At 38.3% G+C, this 27,939-nt stretch overlaps 1 protein-coding gene across 1 annotated transcript; it reads left to right on the forward strand.

Annotated features, from left to right (window-relative positions):
- Positions 1–238: 238 nt before the first annotated feature.
- Positions 239–27,887, forward strand: ncf2.L (neutrophil cytosolic factor 2 L homeolog; the record flags this gene model as incomplete). Its single annotated transcript, NM_001092589.1, is given in 15 exon segments — positions 239–539; positions 2,638–2,720; positions 5,868–5,976; positions 6,331–6,468; positions 8,366–8,473; positions 8,681–8,740; positions 13,483–13,526; positions 15,067–15,208; positions 16,637–16,699; positions 19,960–20,068; positions 21,603–21,643; positions 22,469–22,614; positions 22,803–22,908; positions 26,175–26,343; positions 26,473–27,887. Coding segments are annotated over 15 exon segments (1,605 nt in total). The 3' UTR covers positions 26,586–27,887.
- Between the last annotated feature and the right edge of the window lie 52 nt (positions 27,888–27,939).

Here is a 27,939-nt window from a genome sequence, read left to right on the forward strand (position 1 = left end):
TTACTAGTGTGAGTTAGTCAGTTGTCTTTTTATTCTGAAATGAAATCCTATCCTGTAAGTTCCTACTGAGTTGAAATGCAGCAAGACTGAATTGGGGAAGTAATCATACGTAACCTTAAACTGGTTTCGGAATCTCTTACTGACAGTTGTGAGGTGTGTCGTTGCTTCCTCTTGTGCCACAGCCATATTTTAACACCACACTTGGGAACAACACAGTTGCTGCTTCACATGCAGTACACGGACTCAAGCAGATCAGCTCATTATCAGCTTACAATACGGTGACAGTCACAGAGTTTACAAATTTAGTGGCACAATATCAGTAATACATAGGACATCTGCAGAGGAGTCCAGTGGAGTTACAAGCCATGGCACTAGTGGAGATTATGCGACTGTGGAGTGAAGGGGTTGCTGCTGCGGAAAATGATGATTGGAATGGTGCTCTGAAATCATTCAATTCCATCACAGACCCTCGATCCAAGATCTGCTTCAACATTGGCTGCTGCCACCTTGTCCTGGGAGACTTAGTGAAGGCAGAAGAGGTGAGAACCTTTCTGAGGAATTTGCTTTTTCATATAGGGATATCGCCCTTGAAGTAATTGAATATTGCCATTGATTATACACCAACACATGCCATATATTAAATACTTCTGACTGATTTACTGAATTGAAGTAATTATGTCCACATTATTTCATGTCACTAATGGTAAGCTAATGGTATATTTATTTATTTTTTAATTATTTATTTTGATTTTTCCATTTATTTTGAAAGCATATGTAATATCCCATAAATATAATACCATTGTACATTAGAAAATAGAAACGACAATCAAAAAAAAAGAAAGGGGGTTAAAAATAGTATATATACTATATAATAGGAGATTAGTCGCCCAGGGACAAATCGCCTCTTCTACGGGCCACTAATCTCCCCGCAATGCCTTCCCGCCAGCTAGAATCTAAATCATAGGTGGGATGGCACTCGGATCGCTTCATTTTCCCGAAGTCCCCGAAGTTTCCTTGTGAGACAACTTCAGAAAACAAAGTGCTCCAAGTGCCATCCCACCGGCCCCTTTCTTTTTTTTTTGTGATATAAACTTCCAATATTTTTGGATTAGCTACTAACATCACCAGATTTTATAAAGGTTGTGGTTTAACATTCTACTGGATTGAGCAGATATTCAGACAGGTCTGTAGACATATTTAAAGGGTGAATAGACTTTATGTAGAGTGTAAATCCACTTAATTTTTCTATAACTGAACAGTGAAACATATTATTATGTAGATATTACAATACGATAAGTGTACAGTGCATGTAATAAAACTTTATACTGAAAAAAGTTATTTTTGGGCCAAGAAACTAGGCTACCTTTACGTGGGCCTTAAAACTGTGCCAATCCAATAAAGATTTGCAGTACAATAGATGTCAAATAAAGAATATTACATTTCAAAATGCAAATGTTCTTATTTATGAAAGTATATTGCCCATTTATGACTTTTTTATGATCATTTATGACTCCAAGATGTTATAACTGAGCTTCCACTTATAACAATCAGACAATTGCTATAAAAATGTATATTGTCTCTATATTAATTGTTAAATGATCCCTGCACCCACTTTTAACTGCCCACGGTTAACTGATTCACAAATCCTGGGAAATCAGCTAAAGTGCATTAACTCATAGCAAGCAATCAGTCTACTGCAGGAACAATAATGAAAGCACATCACTGGCTGCTAAGGTTTACAGCATTGGGACGAATTTGTCCGAATATTAGTAAATGAGCCCCACTGTGTTCTAAAATATAGTTCGTATAGTGTACTTCAACTGGTTTCTCAGACCATGATATTTATGTTTTGACAGCCACTGTCCTTATTTGCCTGGTTGGCACTCTGAAATAACTGCATTATTAGCCCACAGCCTACCACCATGAGATGCAAAATCAGTCAATGCGCTTGTATTAAAGGGCTGTGCATAAATTCTTGAAAAGCATAAAAAGCATGTATTTCTGTCTGGTGCTAAACAAACAATATCCTGTGATATAGGCAGTTTGAATAATGCAGTGTAATGTAAATGTATGGGCACATTTACTTAGGGTTGAACATCGAGGGTTAATTAACCCTCGATATTCGACCGTCTAAGTAAAATCCTTCGACTTCGAATATCGAAGTATTTACCGCATTTCCTTCATTGGTACGATCGAAGTAAAAATCATTCGATCGAACGATTAAATCCTTCAAATCGAACGATTCGAAGGATTTTAATCCATCGATCGAACAATTTTCCATCGATCAAAAAAAGCTAGCAAAGCCTATGGGACCTTCCCCATAGGCTTACATTGATGCTCGGTAGGTTTTAGGTGGTGAAGTAGGTGGTCGAAGTTTTTTTTTAAAGAGACAGTACTTTGACTATCGAATGCTCGAATAGTTGAACGATTTTTAGTTTGAATCGTTCGATTCGAAGTCGTAGTCAAAGGTCGAAGTAGCCAATTCGATGGTCGAAGTAGCCAAAAAAATAAGTATTTTTTATTCTATTCCTTCACTCGAGCTAAGTAAATGTGCCCCCTAATGTCTAATTCTACAAAAAATAAAAAGAAAAAATATTTAAAACTAAACTGCTGAATATGATCTTGTGTTCCCTCCAGGCCTTTACATTAACCATAGAGAGAGACAAGCATTTGGCTGTGGGATATTTCCAACGTGGCTATGTCTACTTCCAGAGGGGCAAGTAAGAATATATTTTTAATATATTAACCTCACCTGATGATGCCTGCAATGGGCAGACAGTTTTCTCTTGTGATAAATGGAAAGTGAATGAAGCTGGGAATGGTTGATTGTACTTCCTGGCAGGGATACACTGAATCCACTATTTTGGGATTCACCCAAATCCCGATCCAAATACCCGATCCAAATACCAGATCCAAATACCAGATCCAAATACCAGATCCAAATACCAGATCCAAATACCAGATCCAAATACCAAATCTAATCCAAACCCTAATTTGCATATGTTAAAAGGGGTTAAGAGGGTTAAGAGGGGTTAAACAGCTTTAAGTTCCTTGTTTGTGTGACAAAAAGTCATGTGATTTTAAGGATTTGGATTCAGCTTGGCCAGACACGTGGATTTGGCCAAATCCGAATCTTGTTAAAAAAAAGTTAGAATTCCGGCTGAATCCCAAATCAGATCCTGGTTTCAGTGCATCTCTACTTTCTGGGTTCTCTCTGAGAGCTCTGCAGCATTTAAAACACTTTGTGTGACATGATCATGGAAATGAGGTTCAGTGTTGATAAATGCAAGGTTATGCACTTTGGTAAAAGTGTGTTAAATGGTAAATGGAGTGGTGGGGCCTCCTTAATTGTGAAGGCTTTGGGGATTTCTGTAGATAACAAACTGTGTAACTCTACTCTTCAGTGGCTACTAAAGCAAAAAAATACTGTCAAAGGGGACATTAGCTTGTGGGATGAAAACAAGATTTTGCCTCTTTATTAGAGATGCACTGAATCAGTTCAGTTTGTGATTCGGTCAAGAATCAGCGTTTTTCAGCAGGTTACAGATTCAGCCGAATCCAAGTGGCTGGTCGAATCAAATCCGAATCCAAAAGTCTAAATTGTTTTACTCTTTTTTACTCTCTTTCTCCCTCAGTTACATATGCAAATAAGGGTTTGGATTTGGTTCCGAATCTTTCACAAAGGATTGCGGATTTGGTGCATCCCTAAACTTTATAGGTCACTGGTAAGGCATAATTTTGAGTATGCAGTAAACTTTTGGGCTCCAGTCTTTACTTAGAATATTAATGAGCTGGAGAAAGTGCAGAAACAAGAAACTATACTGGTAAAAGGGATGGAAGAATTAATGAGAAAAAACTGTTACGGCTGGTTTGTTTTCTTTTGTGAGGGGATATGATCACCCTTTATAAGTTCATAAGAGCACATTATAGACAGATTTTTCACATAGAAAAAAACAAAGAATACGATGTCACCCATGGCTTCAAATTTGGGTTTGGGTTACACATTTTGGTTGTTGTGGGTTTCCTAGGGATGGGTTTCCAAAAACTATGACCTGCACATTATTTTGGATATTTGAAAATTCTCCAATTTGCCTCAGAGGGGAAAAATTCCTTCATGACTCCAAGATGGCAATCGGACCAGTCACTGGATCAGTGGTGGAACTACCGGGGGAGCAGGGGGTGCGAGCGGGCCAGGGCCCGCACCCCCTCAGGCCCCCCCAGCAGCCCATGCGCCACTGAAAATGCGGCCGTATGGAGGGTACGGGGCCCGGCTGCGCGTCACGCACCAGGGCCCGCCCCCCTCTAGTTACGCTACTGGACTGGATCAACTTGGACTATGAGCTATCTCCCATAACCTTGTATTCCCTCACTTGCTAAAAAGTCATCCAACCCTTTCTTAAAGCTATCTAATGTATCAGCCTGTACAACTGACTCAGGAAGAGAATTACACATCTTAACAGCTCTCACTGTAAAAAACCCTTCTGAATATTTAGACAGAACCTCATTTCTTCTAATCCGAATGGGTGACCTCGTGTCAGCTGGAAGGACCTACTGGTAAATAAAGCATTAGAGTTTATTATACAATCCCCTTATATATTCATACATAGTTATCATATCCCTCCTTAAAGTAGAAGGTAGGGCTAAAATTAGGTAAGCTTTATCAGAAAGGTCTATATAAATACAGTAGTAAACCCTCAAAGTAATTCTGCTTTGAGTCCTCTGTCAAAAGAAACACTACATTTCTTTCCTTCTATAGTGTACTTATGGACTTCTGTATCAGACTTCCTGTTTTCAGCATAAACCTCCACTGCTAGGGCTTGAGCATGCTCAGTTTACTCCTCTCTCTCCCTCCTCCCTTCCCTGCTGTAATCTGAACTCAGAGCTATGAGTGAGCAGGGAGAGACTCTGGCAGGAAGTGATGTCACACCAAGCTAATATGTCAGGTGCTATCCTAAACAAACAGAGAGTTTCTAGAGCTGTTTACTCGGGTATGGTAAAGCATTCTACAGAATAAATATAGTGTGATAGCTTGCACTATTGTGGCCAATCTATTGACAATAAACTGCTTCTGTAGCTGTCCTTCTCCTTTAAGTGCCTCTTCTCCATCGTGAACACCAACTTGGCCAGTCTTTCCTCATAGCTAAGATTTTCCATACCTTTTACCAGCTTATTTGCCCTTCTCTGGCACTTTTAATTTAATAATGTCCCGTTTGAGCACTGGAGACCAAAACTGCCCATCATATTTGCTTTATACACTAAATACATGCATACAGTATATACAATATCAAATCTGTAAGAGATGATGGGGAAATGTAATAACATTCGCAAAGAGCAAAACTTTGTGAATAAAAATTCAGATTCTTGGTTAGGCTTTTATTGCATTGTGAATCTTAATTGTGCATTGTGAACCTTTAACACATGCCCTGGTAGCTGTTGAAAAGCTAATCTTAGGGGTTGTTATAAATCTTCATATATATAGTATATATATAATGTCTTGTGCAACAGTCCCTAAGCTCAGTTTACTGACAGCAACAAAGAGCATGTCCAGGAAACCATGGAAGAAGAAGAAGATGGGGAGCTACTGGGGCATCTTTGATGTTTAAAGGCACAGATCTTTACTGCTAAAGGGCTGTGGTTGCCTTGAGATGGTATAGAAGCCCAAAACATAATATCCAACGTCTGCCCTACTTCTTCAGTTAAGCTTTAGTTCTCCTAAACATGGAAATGGCTCAAGACCACATTTAGGTTGTGCAATGTATTGCCCACTCTGTCACAAGTCAGAAGATTACAAATCAGTATCTACATGTGGATATGCAATGCTTAAGCCATACTTCTGACACAATATTCATGATATATTTCTTAAACAGGTACAACTTAGCACAGCAGGACTGGTCCCGTGCCTACACAGAGATGCGTGGGAATCAGCTGATTGACTACAAGATCCTGGGAATGCTTTTTAAACTGTACAGTTGTGAGGTGAGACTTTGATTGGAAATATGTCTGACTCCGCAAAAGGCTTTCGTGATATCAGGAGCAGGATGACATTTTTCCTACTTTGCAGTCGAACGTTAGTGCTAAACTACAGTCCATAGCAGATACAGTATAGACAGTAGAAAGTGGCAATTTGTAAAAATATAGAAAAACACACATTTCACACAGTTCATTCTATCAAATGATTTAACACATTTTTGGAATTTACCAACATAGTTCAAAATAATCCTATTAATTGTGCCCATTTTTAGCAAAGGTTTTTTTTTTTTAAGTGTATACTGCCCCTTTTGTGTCTGGTAGAATATATACCCTTTAATGTTGTGTGTTTGTGTGTGGCAGATCCTGTATAACATTGCTCTAGCATATTCTAAAGAAGGGAACTGGGCAAAGGCTGAAGAGAACATGCTACTTGCACTCAGTCAGAAGGTGGAACCAAGACACAGTACCAAGCTTGAAAAAGCAATGGAGGACATCTTAGTAAGTACTTTTCAAAAAAGACATCAACAGCATGACAGAGAGGTTGAATGCTATCAGCATTTGTCTTTTTCAGCCTAAGTGTCCCTGTGCTTTAATCTGCTGAGCTAAACCCTGCATTCATGATCAAATTCATATCCATGCACATACTTCTCAGACATAATGAACCCCTTTCCTTAAAAGATTTCATACCAATATTAAGTTTAGGAGAATAATGTGACTTTGCCATGGTCCCAATGAGCTGACATATGTTTCAAACCCAGATTCACAGTCCAGTGATACATCCCACTGACTGTACAAATGAGTCGCTCCAAACTCTGAAATCATCTGGAAATATATACAATATTAAGGCCAGGACCAGTACAAATAATGGTGGTATTGGCAAATTAATGTTCTGGATATTTCTGGCACATTTTCACTTTGCAATTCATTTTATCTTCATTCTAAATATTTACTATAGTAAAACCCCATTTTACATTTGTCAGGGGAAAATGTAAAAACCAGGGAAATGTGTTAAAGCAACGTATTCTTCAAGAACTTAAAGGATGTAAGCAACAGGAGTCAGTATCACTTTGGAAAACTATATTTACGGAGTTAATTACAAGAGTTAAGCATTGCTCCATTAATGTTAAACTGTGGGCGACAGTCACATGCACAACCTAAAGCAGTAAGGGATTTGTGCAAGGTATCATTTGCAGAAAAACTTAAAATCGGGGTGTGCATAATTGAGCTTTCAATGTATTACTTTTGGCAGTTAAATTAATATGATTATTTATTTATGACTAAATCTAAGGAGAAGCCAAAGCATTTTGCAGGTTAGTTTCAAATAGTTAGTATGATCTCTTTTTGACTAAACTACATGTAGGTGGTAAGGCCAGGGCCGGACTTACATAGTGGGCGTCCCTAGGCCCACTGCCATTTGTCATCCCTGTCCCCTCCCCTTTATTCGTGCAAATTTTCATCATCTGGACAGGAGCAATGGGAATTGGTGCATGGGAAATTATTGTTTCTCCAGCGCATCCCCAGTGTTTTTGAACGAATGTGGGTGTGGTCGGGCAGCATGCCGCCTCCCTAAAATCCTGCCACCCTAGGCCCGGGCCTAGGTGGCCTTATCACAAATCCGGGCCTGGGTAAGGCCTCCATTTGTGTTTGGATTAAACTGTTCTAAAAGATCAAGGTAGCGGTGCCTAATGGGTACAGCCATTACATTTCCACCTTTTTTGTGCAGCTCCAGCATTCCGATATTTTCTGGGTTATGCCTACTTGCCTATACAGGTATGGGATCTGTTATCCGGAAACTCGTTATCCAGAAAGCTCCGAATTACACCATAGACTCCCTTTTAACCAAATAATCCAAATTTTTAAAAATGGCTTCCTTTTTCTCTGTAATAATAAAACTGTACCTTGTACTTGATCCAAACTAAGATATAATTAATCCTTATTGGAAGCAAAGCCAGTCGATTGGGCTTATTTAATGTTTCAATGATTTTCTAGTAGAATTTAGGTATAAAGATCCAAATTTTAGAAAGATCCATTATCCGGAAAACACCAGTTCCCGAGCATTCTGAATAACATGTCCTATACCTGTATCAATATCTAAATACACACAAATACATATTGTGTCAATTTTAAAACACCATATGCACATCTGTTCATAGTTTTTGATATATTTAAGTTGGCCAACTGTGTTTAAGTTATCCTAGGTTTGCCTAACACTGCACTGGGTCTTCTCTTTATGGTTGATATCTCAACCAGTCATTCAGATAGAGCACAAACTGATACTCACCCTGCTTTTGGAGTGGCAATGCTGTGTGTGTTTTTTTTTTTTATAACTTGAAAATGTTAATTGACTTGAGAAAGATTAATCAATGTGTATTTCATTGATTTTGTTATACTATAGAAAGAGAAGGTTTTTGCAGCAGTAAAGATACCAAAAGGGAGGATTTTCCAACCCAATGAGAAGCTGGTAGAACAGCTGGAGAAAAAGGATTACTTGGGCAAAGCTTTGGTAGGTTTTTTTTGCACACGCTACAGATTCCTCATAATTGTCTTTTCTGGCTGCAACAAGCACTGTCACTATAATATAAATATAAATTGTGCCATGTACCTACCCTCTCCCCTTCCTGTTGCCATTGTGCTACATACAAGAAGATAACTTTATTTCAACTCAGTTGTGTAACTCAGGATATTATTTTTGCTTCTGTGTACTCTGCAGGTTGTGGCATCTGTGGTTGATAAAGATAGCTTCTCCGGGTTTGCCCCTCTGCAACCCCAGGTAAAGAAACTACTTATAGAAATGATACGAATTATTCTGCTTTCACTGTAATTTCTGCCTGGAACTCATATAAAGGTGTTGGCCTTTGCGGTGTTTGACAGCACATTGGGACACTGGAATGGTCTTTTCATTTGCACCAACAGTAACTAATATTCGCTGTAACTTGAGTAAAAGTATGTAGAGAAAATATATCATGAATTATATACCATCCTATTGTAAAAAATATGGAAATTATAAGTGACTTGGGAGTTCCATGCTCATATAAAAGCACAAGGCTGAAGGTCATAAAAGCTCTAAGGTGACTATATATCTAAGGTATATTCTGATATTTTCACAACAAGGGGTATATTATTTATTATAATACGCACATTTCAGTGGATCATGTGACAGGAATTGCATAACAAAGCACAGGATATTCATGGCTCTGTGTTTGATATACAAGTTGGCTCTATTATGCAGAATGCTTGCGATTTAAGGATAATGGGACATTTATATCATCTATATCATTTCTAGCAGTGATCCCCAACCAGTAGCTCATGAGCAACATGTTGCTTTCCAACCCCTTGGATGTCGCTCCAAGTAGCCTCAAAGCAGGAGCTTATTTTTGAATTCCAGGCTTGGAGGCAAGTTTTGGCTGCATAAAAAACAGGTGTACTGCCAAACAGAGACTCAATGTAGCTTGACAGTCCACATAGGGGCTACTAAATGGCCAATCACAGCCCTTATCTGGCACCCCAGGAACATTTTTCATGCTTGTGTTGCTCCCCAACTCCTTTTACTTCTGAAAGTTGCTCATGGTTTCAAAAGGTTGGGGATCCCTGATCTAGAGCAGTAGAAAACAATTTAAGGAATACTATACATTCAGAATGAATACTTAACACATAATTAAGCCCAAAAACAGTCCTAGGGGCATATTTATCAATGGTCGAATTTCAAATTGAAAAAACTTCGAAATTCGAATTCAAAAAGACCAACTGAAATTAAATCGATGTTTTTTTTGGTCGAATAGGTCCATTTTCGATCGAATAGGTCCGTATTAGGATGAATTCAAATCATACAAATCGAAGGAATAGCGTATTTGATCGAATTCGATTCAAAGTTTTCCCAAAAAAAAGTTTGATCTTTCAAAGTCCACCAATTGGCTCCAAATAGGTTGTAGGAGGTCCCTTATAGGCTAAAACAGCAATTCGGCAGGTTTTAGATGGCAAATGGTCGAAGTTGAATTTTTAAAGAGACAGTACATGATAAATTTCGATATTCGAATTTCTGATTTTTTTCAAATTCGAATCAAATTTGGACTATTCCCTAGTCTAATTACACAAAAAATAGCTAGAAATTCGAAAATTCACCTCTACCTTTGATAAACCTGCCCTCTAATATAGGTTCTTACCAAATTCCCACATACATATCAATAAATATTGCCCTGACATCTTTTCCCTTGAGACACTATTTTGTGATGTTTTGTGTGTTTCTTACTGATCAGCTGACAGGAAATAATGCAGCTCTAACCTTAAAGGGGTGGTTTACCTTTAAGTTAACTTTTAGTATGTTATAGATTGGCCAATTCTAAGCAACTTTTCAATTGGTCTTCATTATTATTATTATTATATTTTTTATATAGTTTTTTAGTTATTCACCTTCTTCTTCTGACACTTTCCAACTTTCAAATAGGGGTCACTGACCCCATCTAAAAAAACAAATGCTCTGTAAGGCTACAAATGCTACTTTTTATTACTCATCTTTCTATTCAGACCCTCTCTTATTCATATTCCAGTCTCTTATTGAAATCACTGCACGGTTGCTAGGGTAATTTTTAGAAAGCAGATTGCTGAAATTTCAAACTGAGGAGCAGCTGAATAAAAAGCTTAATAACTAAAAAACACAAATGATAAAAAATGAAAACCTATTGAACACTGTCTCAGAATATCAGTCTCTACCTCATACTAAAAGTTAACTAAAAGGTGAACATTTAAGAGGAAGAAGTGTGGGAGTAAAAGATACAGTTCTGTCCATTCACTGGTTGATGTAACCTAGCATGTATACCTTTGACCGGCAAAACTCAAGGCTGTTTTTATATATAGGAACCTGGGGGCTTGTGTTTAGATGGTTTTCAGTAATTGGGAGCATCATCCTTGAAGTTACTTAAATTTTTGTATTTAAATATAAAAAAAAGCAACATGGATTTATGCAGCTTTATTATGTCTACTGACGGGCAAATCAATTTGCCAGACACAAATTCGCAGCAAATTTCTGCATTTTTCTGCAAGCAAATTAATTTGTGAAACTGCGGCGACAATTTGCCAGTGAAAAATCTGCGGCAAAAAAAAAATCAAGTCACACTAATCATGTCATTCCTGTATATCAGAGATTTCTGAATAATGAGTTTCATTATAACAATTCCCTTACCAGTTTTTATTTAAACAGGGCTATATTATAACTAGCTTTACATTATTTCTGTTCTTATAGAAATGAAAAGAAGTAAAACCCCTCTCTATTCAATTGACCACCAATTAAAGAAAATTCAAGTATTAGTGCAGCAGTGTCAGAGTTTATTAACAGTTTCGTTAACGGTTACTAACCCAGTGTTGCTTCAATTATTGGGCAGCCATTGCTGGGTTACCCAATAAAGTGCTATGTGCTAGGTGCTAATAATTCATTAGCAATTAAAAATCATGTAACAGGATTAATTAATATTGTGCTATAAAGTGCTAGTGCTTCAAATGAAATTAAGAAGTTAACTTAAATAACCAGGATTAAATTGACCCAGGTGAGATTAAAGTTAATTCATTATTATATATCACACATTAAAATGTGATACACCCCCGTTAAAGTTATAGGGTGTTAAAAAACGTTTGCATAAAATTATTCAAAGGAGACCAGCATTGAAAGAGAGTGTGCCAACACGTGTTTCGCCTGCTGGCTTTGTCAAGGCAAAATCTTTTTTTTGCCTTGACAAAGCCAGCAGGCGAAACACGTGTTGGCACACTGGGAAGCGCTTTTTGTGAAGTCTCCTGGGCGCTTTCCTTATTTTTTCCTAATTTCCTATTGATTTTAAACCTTTGCGACCGCATTGATTCTTCTTTTATAATCTTACCTGTTATCCAATGGCACTGTGGGATTTGTAGTTTTATAGGGAAGATTAGCTCTCCGAATTATAAAATAGCAAGGTAAAATTGAGACTACAGTCCCCAGTGACCTAATTTCTCCTCCGTGTGGGGTCCCAGACTTAGAAAAATACAGGCAGCTAGAATTTGGGACTTCTCCACCTCTAACAATTTTCCTATTCCTCCTTTCTCTTTCAATGCTGGTCTCCTTTGAATAATTTTAACACCCTATAACTTTAACGGGGGTGTATGGATTAATTATTACTCACCAATTTTTATGCAGTCTTCAAAGATTACCTTAATTGATTTGCAGCAATTTTAATGAATTTAGTAAAGTTTACTTTTTAACAGTTAATCAGTTATTTACAATCTTCTATAATGAATGGATTTTAATGTGTGATATATAATAATGAATTAACTTTAATCTCACCTGGGTCAATTTAATCCTGGTTATTTAAATTAACTTCTTAATTTCATTTGAAGCACTAGCACTTTATAGCACAATATTAATTAATCCTGTTACATGATTTTTAATTGCTAATGAATTATTAGCACCTAGCACATAGCACTTTATTGGGTAACCCAGCAATGGCTGCCCAATAATTGAAGCAACACTGGGTTAGTAACCGTCAACGAAACTGTTAATAAACTCTGACACTGCTGCACTAATACTTGAATTTTCTTTAATTGGTGGTCAATTGAATAGAGAGGGGTTTTACTTCTTTTCATTTCTATAACACATTATTTTGGTAATCACACCTCTTTCGTTCGGAAAACGTATTGCTTTTTTAGGAAGGTACACTGAACAATTCTTTCTTTATATTATTTCTGTTCTCTACCTTTCATTCTTTTAATGAAAGATTCCATGCCTGTACCATATATGTTCTTATTGGCGAGGGCCACCTCTTTCTGACCCCCTAAGACTGGCTTTGTACTCATATGTAGCCTCAGTATAAATTATTCATTTATAGTGGGCACCTGTATGTAGGAAAATAGTAGTGATAATTGTCTATATAATTAAATCCTTTTGAACGACCAGTCAATATAGGACCAGTATAAATAACTTATACGCTGATGCTCCTGTTATCATACAATCACATGGTCAGTAAAGATGGCCATACATGGGCAGATTTCACTGTGTGAAATGATCAATTTTAGCATGATCCGATAATATTGTCTATTTATCGATATATTGACAGGGTGAAAGCGGTCGTATTGTACCGACAAAATCTTCCCAACAGTCGGGAAAAAAAGGGAAAAGTCCCCTTATATATATAATTTACCATGGATGGGTAAATTGTTCGTTCATAGAACGTTCAGAAAGCTCCGACTAAATCTGCCCGTGTATGGCCACCTTAACACATTGAATCCCCATCAGTAGTTTGGTCTTTCAGTCTGGTGGTTCAGGTAAAGTTGAATAACACTTCAGTTAATGGGTCTGTTCACCATGGTGACTCCATGATCTGATAATGCTTTTTGGGGTTGCACCATGCTTCAATTTCATGCTCCTTATTGATCTTTAAACTTCTTTTTTTTTTTGGTAAACTTTGGAATATGCGTTTTAAATAATTACATACATTTTTGGTGGCTGCAGTTCTTCCAGTCAAATGTAATCAATATTATGTTATATTCATGCAGGCAAACAACCCTCCTTCTCGTCCAAAGACCCCTGAAATTTTAAGGTACGTTAGTAACTATTAGGCTGTTGTTCCATCTTAAATAATATCAGGATATATTCCTTTCCCTTTTACTGCAAAAAAATGTTAATTATTCAACAACAACTTATCTAATAACCCACAGTGGATTGCATTTACTGGTCAGCTGGTACTGGTATATTTAATGGGTTGTGTCTAATAAATGCAGTTATATATTGGTTTACTCTTCAGTGTTATATACCATGTAAGAGGGTGCCAGGGATTAGGAAGTGGTGGGGATTAAATAGGATTGGTACAATTTTAGGGTTGCCACCTTTTATTTCTGACTGTACCAGATGATGATGTGAGTGGGTGGGGTGGAGAGGCAGCAGACTTTAAGCATTTTGGAGTGGAGCCATAAGGTTTCAGAGTTGTGATATTTCAGGGGCAGTAAGTATATTGTCACTAAATTTATAATACTAGCCCTGGCCTTGGCTGTTATTTTACTGGCCAGGCTGGTGTATACTGGCCATGTGGCAACCATATACAATTTTCAACTTCTTTTAGAAACCTGAAATCCTACAATGCCTCAAACACTTTTCAAGGTTGAGGTTACAGTTCTAAACAAATATCCTGTGCAGTAAAAACGTAATCCAGGACACTTCTAGGACCCTCATGGATATAAAATGTATTGGACAGATTAGCAAAGCATTTGTCTAGGACCCTGGTAGAAGAGGAGCCCCATGATTAAAATATACAGTGTAATTGTAAGGTATTACATAAATATATTGTGCATCCAAGAATTGATGTTTTAGCATATACATCAGAACGTCCAACCAGCAGCTGTTTCTGTTATTAGGCTAAAACACCACATTTCAGTTGTTCTGGTTACACATCCAATTGTATAGGACAATGAAATATATATATATATATATATATATATATATATATATATATATATATATATATATATATAACAGTAGAACCTGTAACCCTAATTGCAAACATAGAAACAATGTTTCCTGTGGGTGAAACCTGGGCAAAGAGCGTTTGAGAGCTTCTGTTTGAGTATATCAATATACTCATACTCAATATACTCATATTCAATATACACAAAGTGCTAATAAAAGATGTCTTGTTGTGGGCCACCAAATGGAGTGTATTGGTCACACTGAAGACCAGCATTGTCACAAGAGAGAAATAACTGATGCAGAGTCTTACTTGGACAATATCAGAATACTCATCCCCTGATATTGTCCCAGTAAGAGTCTGTGTCTATCTTGCTATAAATTACAAGTTCCTGTTAGTTCACTCTTTTGTTGTTTTTGTTGCAGGCAATGTGGGGACAATAAAACTAAAGGTAGAGCAGGGGTAAATGAGCTCAAAACAGGTACAAAATGGTAGGGGCAGATGTACAGAAATGAAAAAGAAGGGTAGATACAGATGAAACCATTAAAGAGACAAAGGATGAGGACTGATGAGGGACTTGGTCTTCTTCTTCTTAATAATAATAATAACAATAATAATAATAATATTCTGTAAAACATTGAGCCTGTTATTGAATGTTTTGCTGCTCTCTCTGCCTCAGGACATTACAGGGGGAACCACACCGTGTCCTGTTTGAGTTTAACCCAGAGACAGCAGAAGAAATGCAGGTCCTGCCAGGAAATATTGTTTTTGTGCTGAAGAAAGGGGATGATAACTGGGCCACTGTTGTCTTCAATGGAAAGGTAACCATCCTGTGTGTTAAAAGGGTAGCAGACAAGAGGACTTCTAGGATTCATACACTATGAGCATTTATATTAGTTGTTAAGGGATACTGTCATGGGAAAACATGTTTTTTTTTTCAAAATGCATTGCTCCAGCTGAATTCTGCACTGAAATGCAATTTTCAAAAAAAATAAAAAAAATTCAAATCTATCATGGGGCTAGACATATTGTCAGTTTCCGAGGTGCCCCAGTCATGTGACTTGTGCTCTGATGAACTTCAGTCACTCTTTACTGCTGTACTGCAAATTTGAGTGATATCCCTCCTTCCCTTTCCCCCCCCCCAGCAGCCTAAAAACAGAATAATGGGAATGTAATCAGATAACAGCTCCCTGACACAATATAACAGCTGCCTGTTAGATCTAAGAACAGCACTCAATAGTAAAAATCCAGGTCCTACTGCGACTACTTCAGTTACATTGAGAAGGAGAAACAAAAGAAAGCAGTTCCATACTGCACCACTGGCTCTTTCTGAAAGCACATGACCAGGCGAAATGACCTGAGATGGCTGCCTACACACCAATATTACAACTAAAAAAATAAATGTATTGGTTCAGGAATACATTTTTATATGGTAGAATAAATTATTTGCAAGGTAAACAGTGTAATTTAGAAATAAAAATGACACCATAAAAATCATGCCAGAATCCCTTTAAGGGTATGTAAAGAACACATTTTTAAAAATCAATAAAAAGTTATATTGTGATAACAGCTGTGATCCATGAATTTGGCATCTTGTCAACCAGCTTACTAAGCGATTTTGAGCACATTTACACTCGCTTTCTATTATTTCATTTATTTTATTTTCCATTTTTGAATGTTATTGATTTCAGCTCTAATGAAATTCTATCCAGGGATGCCATCAGTAAGCATGGGCCCCTCTCATGGGGCCACAAATATTAGCCCACTGGTCTCCTGGGCAACCTAGGCATTGGACCTTGCCAACAAGTAAAATGGGGCCCTAATGGGAGCAAATAACGGATTTATTTATTTAAAAACAAACCTAATAGAGTTAATTATTACACCTGTCTTTTATAACCCAGAATACCTAGTCCTGTTTAATATTTTTACTTCTCAAGCCAGCTCCAGTTTTCTAAAAATTGGGGATTTGTAATAAAATCTGCAAATGGAAAAAAATAGCAATAAAAAACAAAAAAAAACCCAAACAAACAAATAGAAACTTTTTAAAACATGTGATAGCTTATGATGTTCTTTCACACACAGTTTTATTATGCAAACTGTGCACACAAAGCACTATTAAACAGACACAAAGGAAAACATTTTCCATTGCATATAAAAATAAAGAATGAGTCTATAAAACAAATGTGTGCTCTCTTCTCCCATGACAGATTGCATAAGTAGTAACAGACTCTTTTTCCTTTGGTGTTTAGAAAGGGATTGTACCCTGCAATTATTTGGAGCCCGTAGAACTGCGCTTCCAGTCCACTCAGCAGGTAAGGACATTTTGTTTTAACTATTGATTTTAAACTTCAAACGGTAATATTATTGAAGGAAATAAGCAGCTGCTAATGAACGTACTCAAAATTCAGGTAGGAAAAGGCATAGGGATGTCGCGGACTGTTCGCCGGCGAACTTGTTCGCGCGAACATCGACAATTCGCGCTCGCCGAATGTTCGCGAACGTCGCGCGACGTTCGCCATTTTGGGTTCGCCTTAGCTGGCGCTTTTTTTTGACCTCTCACCCCAGACCAGCAGATACATGGCAGCCAATCAGGAAGCTCTCCCTCCTGGACCACCCCCACACCCCCTGGACCACTCCCCTTCCATATATAAACTGAAGCCCTGCAGCGTTTTTTCATTCTGCCTGTGTGTGCTTGGAAGAGCTAGTGTAGGGAGAGAGCTGCTAGTGATTTGAGGGACAGTTGATAGTAACTTTGCTGGCTAGTAATCTACTTGATACTGCTCTGTATTGTAGGGACAGAACTCTGCAGGGATTTGAGGGACATTTTAGGTTAGGTAGCTTTGCTGGCTAGTAATCTACCTTCTACTGCAGTGCTCTGTATGTAGCTGCTGTGGGCACTGCTTCTGATCTCTCATCTGCTGACTGCTGCCTGTAACCCAATAGTCCTTGTAAGGACTGCTTTTATTTTCTTTTTTGTACTTTGCTACTGTAAGAGCCCAGTGCTATTAGTCTAGCTGTGTTGGGGAGTGGGACTGGTGTGCTGCTCCTCCTAGTAGTTCACCACCACCAGCACCAACCAGAGTCAAAATTGTTACAAAGTATCTTATTTGCACCTGTTAGCTGTTCTGAGCTCTCTGCCAAAAGCTAATTAAGTTAGAAACTGTTTTTTTTCTGGCTGTTCAGTGCAGAGAAAAGAGGGACTTTCCAGTACAAAAGAGGGACAGGGGGTTGAGTGGTCAAAAGAGGGACAGTTGGGAGGTATGCAAGTGCCACCTAGCTGTGTGAGCTTTTTCACATTCTGCCTAAATAACAATAATAATTCCGTGTCCATAAACATCACCTGAGTGATGTTTTTACAGCAGCAATAATATATTCCATATCCACTACTGTATACGTTGCCCTTGCAGGCATTGTTTGCCCAGTCTTTAACCAAGTGCCACCTAGCTGTGTGAGCTTTTTCACATTCCGTGTCCAGAAACATCACCTGAGTGACGTAGTGTGATTTCTGCCCTTTACAGCACAAAACGCAGCGCTGTGTCAACAATGTATTTTTCAGATACATTTTTGCCCTTGATCCCCCTCTGGCATGCCACTGTCCAGGTTGTTGCACCCTTTAAACAACTTTAAAATAATTTTTCTGGCCAGAAATGTCTTTTTTAGCTTTTAAAATTAGCCTTCCCATTGAAGTCTATGGGGTTCGCGACGTTCGCGAACCGTTCGCATTTTTGACGCAAGTTCGCGAATATGTTCGCGAACTTTTTTTCCGACGTTCGCTACATCCCTAAAAAGGCATGGTAAGTTACTGCCTTTTCTAATTCACTATTGGAATCCTACAAATTTGAAGCTTGAGTATCAATCCACAGTACAGGCTAACACGCCATAACTACAAACTAGAAGAAGAGCTGAGAATTTGTAAATGCTTCCCTGCAACACTGGTTAAAAAAAGTAAAGACTAACTTTCATCTTCATGATTGGATAATGAGCTACGTTTCTAAAATAAAATTGTAATTTTTTGGTTTTCTGGTGGATTTGTTAGCCAAGGGCCCTGATGCATTATTCTGATTCACTAATCTATAAAATGCAGGGTCTACAGATGGAATTGGTATATTTGTGACCAAAACTGGACAGTTTGGGGAGATTGTCAGGGTTGCACTTTTTTGGGCAGCTGTGGCCCCATTCCACTTAGTTGTTTATTAAGTAGTATGGGGCCCTTATTATTTCTAAGCTCTTTTGGGCATGGTCCTTTTTACCTCTTGTATTGGTTATCGGTTATATTTTGCATGTTCATTGAATATACCAATTTATTGTACCAAACTGTTGGTTCTTCATAAAACATGGTGGTAATAATAATATCGATACAATGGTAGCCCTGGTTGTTGCAGCTCCAAATGTCCTGTAAAGCGAGTAGGTGTTCACTGATAAAGTCAGATCACATAGGATGCAATCGAATTGTAAGTGGAAAGTTGTAACGGTTGGCACCCTAAATCTAGAACCGATGCCAAGCACCCTGGTCTCGGCTCGTGCTTCTGCCTGTAGCAGTAGCCTTTGGCCTCTGAAGGAGCCCTCAGCTACTTGGATGCCGCCAGGTCTTAAAACAAGGGGTTCTAGACAGGCAGAGGGGCACAACTGTAGTATAGTCTTTGGGCAGAAGGTCAAGATACAAGGCATTAGGCAATAGAGTAGTCAGATCAGGCCGAGTCAGGACAGGCAGAGAATAATTGTAATCAGGCAGGCAAGGGTCAAACCAGGTAGTCAATCAGAGGGTTAAGCAGAATCAAAGTCAGTAATGAGGCAAGGGGTCAGGATACAGAATGTAGAATCGTTAAAAGCCAGGCAGGGGTCAAAACAGGTAATCAGAATCAGGCTCAAACAGAATAGTAACAGCTAACAGCACCAGGAAAGATATCCTATCACAGGCAGTTTGCACCAGACTGAATTCCCCTTTTATACCCTGGTGTTTTCGCGGCATTGCTTCCTTTTGCACGTCTGTGTCATCATGCCAGCACGTCCGCGTCAATAAAGGAAACGAGACACGGGTGCATGTGCCCTAAATAACAGCAATGGCGGAGGAAGAGGAAGCACGTGGCGGGCATCCCCGCAGCACCACAGGACCACCAGGGTGAGTTGTTACAAAAGTGAGTTCACATCAAGCAAACAACTTGTAGTTAATGTTGATTGATTGCTAGAGGTTGCTAGTACTGAGGCAAACTTTCCACCGGCTGTTACCGTTATTTCTGTTTCAGATGTTTTATCTATTATTTGTCTGAGAACTCTATTGGATTACCATATAATTTTGTGTGTTTTTGTTATTTATAGGGTATATTATTGACAAAGGGGTAATATAACTAAAGATTGCAATTTTGCATCAGGTCTAGTAATTCCTATTAACCAATAAGCAGGTAACTTTAATGGTCAACAGTTGATAGCAAATATAAAATTAGTTGCTATTGGTTCTTAGATCTGGTGCAAAATTCTGACCTTATTACATTACCACTTGATTATCTAATATCTTCTTTGTATGCCACCGGTGATTTTATTTATGTGTAATATGACTGAAATTAATGTTTTTCAGGCTGGGGATCAATCAGAGGAGCACAACTCCCCAAAAAAATCACCCCAGAAATTAGATGTTCCAGCACCACCATCCGCTGCTCCTCCACAACTGCAGAAAAACACAAAAGGTCACATTTCTGTTAAAGAAAAACTTTAACTGTCCCTAGGACTGTGGATTTAAAGAACTATATTGTACCAGGACTATATTAGCATTCTCATTACTTGCCAGTGTATTTTAGTGTTAATGAGTATATATTAAACATTGCTGGTAGATTCTGGCAAAACAGTTAGGTTTAGGAACTATAAAAAAAATAATTACAAAAACAGACCTATCAATGAAAAACGATCAACATGAGCTATAGGTAACTTTTAATGTACATTAATATTTTGAACAATTATTTTAGTGTCAGTATCACTTTAAGGCATGCTAGGAGCTAAAGTCCAGCAACATCAGGGTTGCCTTCTTATTGCACAATAAAACTTTTCCCAGCTAGGGTTGTCACCTTTCAACTTTAGAAACTCCAAGCAGGGGGAAGGGCAGTGACTTCACAGGACGGGTGATGTTGGGGTTGGGATGTCAAGGTCAGGGGCCATGGTGTGACAATGTGCAATTGGCTGATTGTCATGTCAACTTAGGAATCCTGTCCAGTTTTTCTAATTTGGAAAACCGTCAGGCAGTTTTGACCTGGACCGCTCTTTCGAAAACCAGGTTGTACGATGGAAATCCTATCCCCAACTCTCCAGAGCCACTGGCTGCATATCGGCAATGCCACACCAGGAGGTTAATCTCCAGCAATAAATCTCTGCTTCTGCAGAAGACTAATCTCCTGTAAAATGCAGCCATTGGCTTTGGAGAGTTGGGGATAGGGTTTGCCCTACAGCTGGCCCCAGGTAGTGTAATAAAATGAAAGAAAATGACATAGTAATTTTTATATGTAAAATAACAAGATGCCTGACATAGTGCTAGGAATCAGAACTCTTATTGGTCTATTCTTTTGCATTTAAATGAAGTTATTGGTCAGTGGAATTCTTATCAGTGAATTTACTTGCATCTATAATTACATTTTACAGCAACTTCTGTAGAAACCTAGTGGGCACACTGGGTTGGGTTACAGTTGGGTTAAGTATAACCTTAAACCATGTGCTTTAAGAGGGTGAATATGTGATGACAGAACCCATTAATCAACTAATTACAAATTTTCAATAGTTTTCAAGTTATTTTGTAAATGTAATTAATTGCTCCTGAAACTGCTCATTGTATTCTCTGCTCTTCTCGCTCCGACTCCTGAAACAGTGTTGCAAGTCAGCTGATTGACAGAACTGGAGGAGAACTGACTCCTGTTACATTGTTTTAACAGACACTAGAGAGGGATGAACAGCAGCATTCAATAGCAATTACCTTTACAAATAATCTTAAAACCATTGGAAGTCATATGAATATATATTGGAAAGTTGCTTATAAGAACATTTTATTTGATTATAAAATCAAAAATGGTTTTGGAGTGGCAACCTTGCATCTGTAGGGTGTGTTCCCTAAAGAACAACCTACCGGTACCCTTTAGGAACCCACCACTGCCTTTTATACAGGTCTTTTTGCATAAATGTTGGATAGAGGACTACAGATAGCATTATTAGTTGAGTATAATATTTTCATATTTCTAGATCAACAAGATATCTCCGTAAGGTCCAAGGAGACGCTACAGGTACACCATTGTTTGTGTTTTGCAATGGAATAAAATAAAAATTGGCCTCTCTCAGTGACTTTGTAGTTATATTTAAAATAGCAATGGCATTATGTTTTACAATACCTTTCTTCCACAATACCCTACAATTTCCTACTGCTTAAGCCTGCACTGTGCCAAATTTCCTTTTGGGAAAAAAAAATATTTTGAGACAAAAGAGAGAGAATAATAAAAGAAGTTTGTAGAGAGAGATGGCATGGGAGAGGAGCCAGGAGCTAAGGATTTATATCATCCAGATTATGATATACAGTATCTAGTAGTAGCTGGACTTGCTGAGTTGAACTGAAGATGCACCATGTATGACTAGTCATTTTTTTCAAGATTCAAGTCCACTTTTTTACACTTACCAGTAGACACTGTATACTAAGGAGAAGGGGAAAAAATACATAAAATGGAGAAGAATAGGGACAAACAGAAAAGATAAAGTAAAGATACTGGAGGAGATAATATGAGAATAATGAAGATTAAATAAGGAAAGTTAAGAGGTACAAACCAATCATAAAACCAAGGAAGCCAGAAGTAGCAAGAAAAAAGATGGAAAGCAGTAAATGTATACAACATTACAATATGTAGACAACAATACTTTTGATAATAGGTTCGTAATAGAAAGCTTTCTGGCGTGCCCATACCAACTCTGTAAGGTTATTAATTTCAAACAATGAGACCTTACAGTACTATCCTGCAGAATAGTTTGATACCTTCTGAGAGGAAAAAGTACCAGTGAAAAGGTGATGGATAGTTCCCTAGTCTAATGACAATTCATGATCAGATTGTTTTTTGACACAGGAAACAGCGGCTGTAGCGTCCTACCTTGTTAAAGTTTACTATAAATACACAGTGGCAATACAGATCTCCAGAAAACTTGCATATGCGGATCTCCTGACAATAATAAGCAGTAAACTTCAGCTTCTGCCCTCAACGATAAAACTTAGGTAAGGCTTTGTCTCCAGAAACTGTTCCTTTTCCTACCACATTTAATGTGGTTTACAGATGAAGATCCATGATTAATGGGGAGTTAAACTGGTCGCCGTGCAGCCTACACACCAGTTGGGACCCTTCAACTAAATTATATTATTCTGACTAATTTAAATTATAACAGCGGCTCCTTCCATCCATATAGTTACAAGAAAGATGAAACCGATGTATTATTGAATGAAGAGAACACAGAGAAAGCATGGAGTCTAGCCACGGACAACTGCTTAAGACTAAAGTGTACGGAAGTCCAGGTAAGGGAAGTTAGGTCCCTCTATTGTAGCACTTTGCAGGGATACTAAAGTCTAAGGCCCAGGGCAAAGATCTCATTGGTAGGTCCCAGCAATCGACCTAACAAATATGGGATAGAACTGTCCTAAACCTACTTATTATACACATATTTAGTTATATTTGGGCTGTTTTCTAGGAGATCTATTACCTGACTTACAGCCAAAAGTTCCTTTCTGAATCAATGCTCTTTTTTTTTTTTTTTTTTATAATTACTATTACCAAATTAATTGACCCACAACCACCATGCAAGAATATTTTTGTGATGGGGAAAAGACCAAATATTCAGTAGAGAAATGAAGTAAAGAGAAATACCTTTAAATCAGCCCTGGCCGATATGTGCATTTTCTAGAAAAAATAATGTACAGTTATAGTATCCTTTATCAGGAAACCTGTTATTTAGAAAGCTCCAAATTTTGGAAAGGCCATCTTCCATAGATGCCATTATAATGTATAATCCAAATTTTACAATTTTTTTTCTTATAATAATAAAACAGCACCTTGTATTCAATCGCAACTACGATATGATTAATCCTTACTGGAGGTACTGTAAGACAATTCTATTTTGTATTATTAATGTTAAAATGATTTTTAGTAGACAAAGTATGGAAATCCAAATTATGGAAAGTCCCCCAGGTCCTGAGCATTCTGGATAACAGGTCCAATACCTGAAGTACCTTGATGGAGAATAAGGCAGGGGTCCTAGCTTTAAAACTTCTTCCCTCCCCCCAAAAAATGAAAGTAAAAAAGATGGTGCGTAAATAAATGAAAATATGGTTATATGGTAGCACTCTACTAGCTAATTAAAACGAGGGGTCTGCCATTTCTAGAGTATTATTATATTGAAAAGTGAATACAGAAATGGCTGATGGTGGGCCCAAATGCTAATTTTTTAAGGTGGTCAGGAGCTATGTAATTACTCAGCCTCACAGAGTGTTGGACTGGGGGGTCCAGGCCCATTGTTGCTGCCTTATCAAGGGCACGCATGCACCCGCTCCTTGACATCTAGCTCGCCGCTCAACATCAGCTGCTCCCATATGTATGTCCCTTCACTGGCTCCCAATCTCTTCTAGAATCAAATTCAAATTACTTACACTCACATTCAAGGCCCTTAATAATGAAACCCCTCCCTATATTTCATCTCTAATCTCCAAATACACTCCTTCACGAAACCTCTGATCACTTCTGCCCATTCTCGTCTACAAGACTTCTCTCGGGCTTCTGCTTTTCTCTGGAACTCTCTGCCACAAGCTGTCAGACTTTCTCCTTCCTTCCAAACTTTCAAGCGCTCCTTAAAGACCCATCTGTTTAAAGAGGCCTATTCGATGTACCTTAAATAATTAATCATTGCTGTATCAAAAATGACAAAGTGTTTATACAATCCTAATGTCTCAATTGTACCCTAACCTTTTAAACTCTAATCTCTAGGTCCTTCTAGCCCTATTATACTCTGTAATCCTTGTCTGTTATCCACCATTTATTCCCTGTTTGCTATAACTGCAGTAAAGCACTGCGTATCTTGACAGCGCTATATAAATAAATGATGATGACTCCCCCTGCCAACTTCATTGCCCCCCTTCGGCAGCTGCCCGCAACCTGCCTCCACCCCGATTTTCTTCTATTGGTCATGGAGAAATCGCCAGGCAGGTGGGAGCGGATCTGTGCCGGTGGGGCCTGCGATGGGTTTTTGCCGGGTGTCCCTCCGGCCCAGTCTAATCCTGGGCTCACATTATGACCTTTTTCAGTTTACCTGACATGGGAAAAAATATCACTGATGCAGCAGGATCATTGGATCCCACTGTAAGGCGAGATTATCAAGCAATTGCACACACGGGACATCATTCAAATGATAACATACAGGTATTCATTTACACAAAACATTTGATATCGTGGGTATTTTTTCTGGGACAATTATTCGACCCATTCACTGGTTCATGAAATGACAGCATCTGTAGGATTATAGCAGCTTCTGGCTATAAAAGGATTCATTACATGGAGTCAGAATAGCAGTGCTTGGGTCTTTAGTTAAATGCCGTCTTCAAAGAGTTCTCAAACCTTTTGCCCAAAGCCAGTAATAATTCTGCAGGAAAACCCCTTAAATTGGAAGAAAGGCTGCTTCACAACCACAAAGGAAATACTTTCTCTTAGAACTTTACAAGGGTGATCATAGCCCAGGGTTATGATCCAATAGTTGTGCCCCTTCACATCTTACTTCTTAACAACTCAAGCCATCAAATCTTCAACAATACTGCCCTCAAACTATTTAATGCATGTACACTGCAGCGATGCTATAGAAAGTAAGGAATAGCTGCCTGACCAAAAGGCTAATGGCACACAAGTTTCTCCTTCACTTGAGGAATAGTGATACAGCCTGATGCACTCAAGTGTATATTTTCTGGCCAAATGTGCTCCATGTGTGCACTGACAGGCACATGCCATTTTATCAATAGTCGAGGTTCTACAGAAGTCAATGGGACCTACTTTTAGCCCTTCAGACACTCGTTTTAGATGTTGTATTTTCTGTGCATTGTTCAGCTTTTTTTTTCATTAGTATTTTTAGATATTTTGATCTTTTAATAAATTACATGGAATTTGTTGTATTAGAGAAAACTAGTTTATTCTAGGTTTCAAAAACCTCTATAACACGAATGTTGATAAACGGGCCTCATTGTGTCTTTGTATAAAGAATTTATAAAGTTTACATTTCTTTCATCTATTGCTTTCCTTCTCAATCACTACCCATATACTATACATTAAGGTGGGGCACCCTACCAAGAAGAATGGGGCTCAAGTTGGGGAAAAAAAAAAAGTTTACCTATAGTGCAGGCTTGACCAAATCTGTTCTGGCCATGCCTATTTGCACCCAAACAAGCCTTCTGCCTGTTTGGATGCCGACACCCTATGGCTATAGTACAGGGTTTCCAAATATCTACAACTGTGTTAAGATAAAAGAGGGTCTTGCCCAAAATGCTATACTAATAAGAAGGACTTTAACTTTGAGTATCGAAATGCATTCTGCTGGCATACAAGGGTTAACTACTTCTCTAAGTGGGGAGGGGTTCTCACATGGGGATTTTTATTCAGAAATAACACAGTTGACACAACCACACCTCCCTCTGAATCAGCTTTCCGATTTACTTGTCATTTATTGAACTTGATGCTGTGAATTCTCTATCTTTGTTCCATTGCGCTACCAGATTTGGGCTCAGTAAGGATTCATTCTTTTCCGTAGGTTGAGGAAACCGTTACCGTTACCAAAGTAGAGGCGTTAGAGGCGAAGCAGCAAAGTCCAGCTATTGACAAGGCTGAAACATACGTCACGGCTTTATTTGACTACGAAGCTTCACAACCAGAAGATCTGCCTTTTCACAAAGGGGATGTAATCAAAATATTATCTCATGGTATGTAACAGCCAAGTCACAGGAACAATTTACTAAAGCACATGTAGGGGCATAAGTACTACAGTGCACATTGTCTTCTTGTCCAACTCAGGCTCAATAGAATAATTCAGTGTTACTACTTTATTGCAGTGTCTGAGGACTGGTGGGAAGGAGAATGTCAGGGGAAAGTGGGAATCTTCCCCAGAGTCTTCGTGGAGGACAAGCCAAAGGAGATGAATGAATCTAGTCCCTTAGTTAGTTAATCAACTGAAACACTATAATGCACATGGAAAACTGGAGAGAAGAGGGTTAATGAATTGTGTATACACTTTACAAACAGTGAACTCACCTTTTTTTTTGTTTGTTTTAATTAGTAAATACTGCAATAAACTCTCATTTTATGGCTATGCACCACATATAATTGCCAATTGGTATATACCTATATATGCTATATAAAACTTGTAGAAATTGTTTCATAAATCTTTTCTGTATATAAGGATAGGGGACATTGCAAAGGGATGAAAAAATAAAAACTTCAGTTAAAGTCATGTGGCGATTTCAGAAAGAACCCTAGTTTGTAATCATAAGAAAAGTGTGGCAAATCTGCAAGTCCCACATTAGCATATTTCAATTACGGCTAGGGAGGGTTAAAGAGAACCACATTTGTAGGATTCTGTTTGGCCAGGAATCCTGCTGCAACAGGTAAAATCCTGGCCAAATCCCAAACCAAATCCTGTATTTGGTGCACCCCTTAAGAAAAGGCAAAAATAATCCACTTGAATTACATGTAACTGTGATGCGTCAAAATACTTGACTTAAGAACTATGGTATTTAATCATATTCCTTAATTTAAAGGGAGGTCACTGAACCCATCTAAAAACAAATCCTCTTGAAGGCTACAAATGTATGGTTATTGATACTTTTTTTTTTTTTTTACCCATCTTTCTATTCATGTGGACCATAGCAACCATTGCAGAAAGTGCACACTGGAGAGCTGGCGAATAACTCAAAAACTACAAAAACACCAATTGCAAATTGTCTCCGAATATCCCCAACCAGTGGCTCATGAGCAACATGTTGCTCACCAACCCATTGGATGTTGCTTCCAGTGGCCTCAAAGCAAAACCAAGCTTTGGTTGTATAAAAATCAGGTGTACTGCCAAACAGAGCCTCCTGTAGGCTGCCAGTCCACATAGGGGCTACCAAATGGCCAATCACTGCCCTTATTTAGCACCCCCAGGAAAATGTCATGCTCGTGTTGCTCCCCAACTCTTCTTACATTTGAATGTGGCTCAAGGCTAAAAAAAGGTTGGGGCCCCCTGCTCTACATCATACCAAAAGTTAATTTAAAGGTGAAAAACCCCTTTAAACAAGGTTAGAGTTACAAATGGAATGTTTCTGGATCAGCTCATAACAATGACTCCAGTGGGTTTAGAGTCTTCCTTTTCATAACTAAAAGGTTTAGATTACGGGTTTGGGAAGGTCCACATTATCTGTGTATTTGGAAGTGCTTGGAAAAAGATGTTTACAAACTTTTCTTAATAAAGGTAACATTTTTAAATGCCCTGGAATCTTAGCCCAGAGTTGTTTGTATGAAAAGTGTACAGGTAATACTTT

The sequence above is a fragment of the Xenopus laevis genome, chromosome 4L (assembly GCF_017654675.1).
Source record: "Xenopus laevis strain J_2021 chromosome 4L, Xenopus_laevis_v10.1, whole genome shotgun sequence".
NCBI lineage: Eukaryota > Metazoa > Chordata > Amphibia > Anura > Pipidae > Xenopus > Xenopus laevis.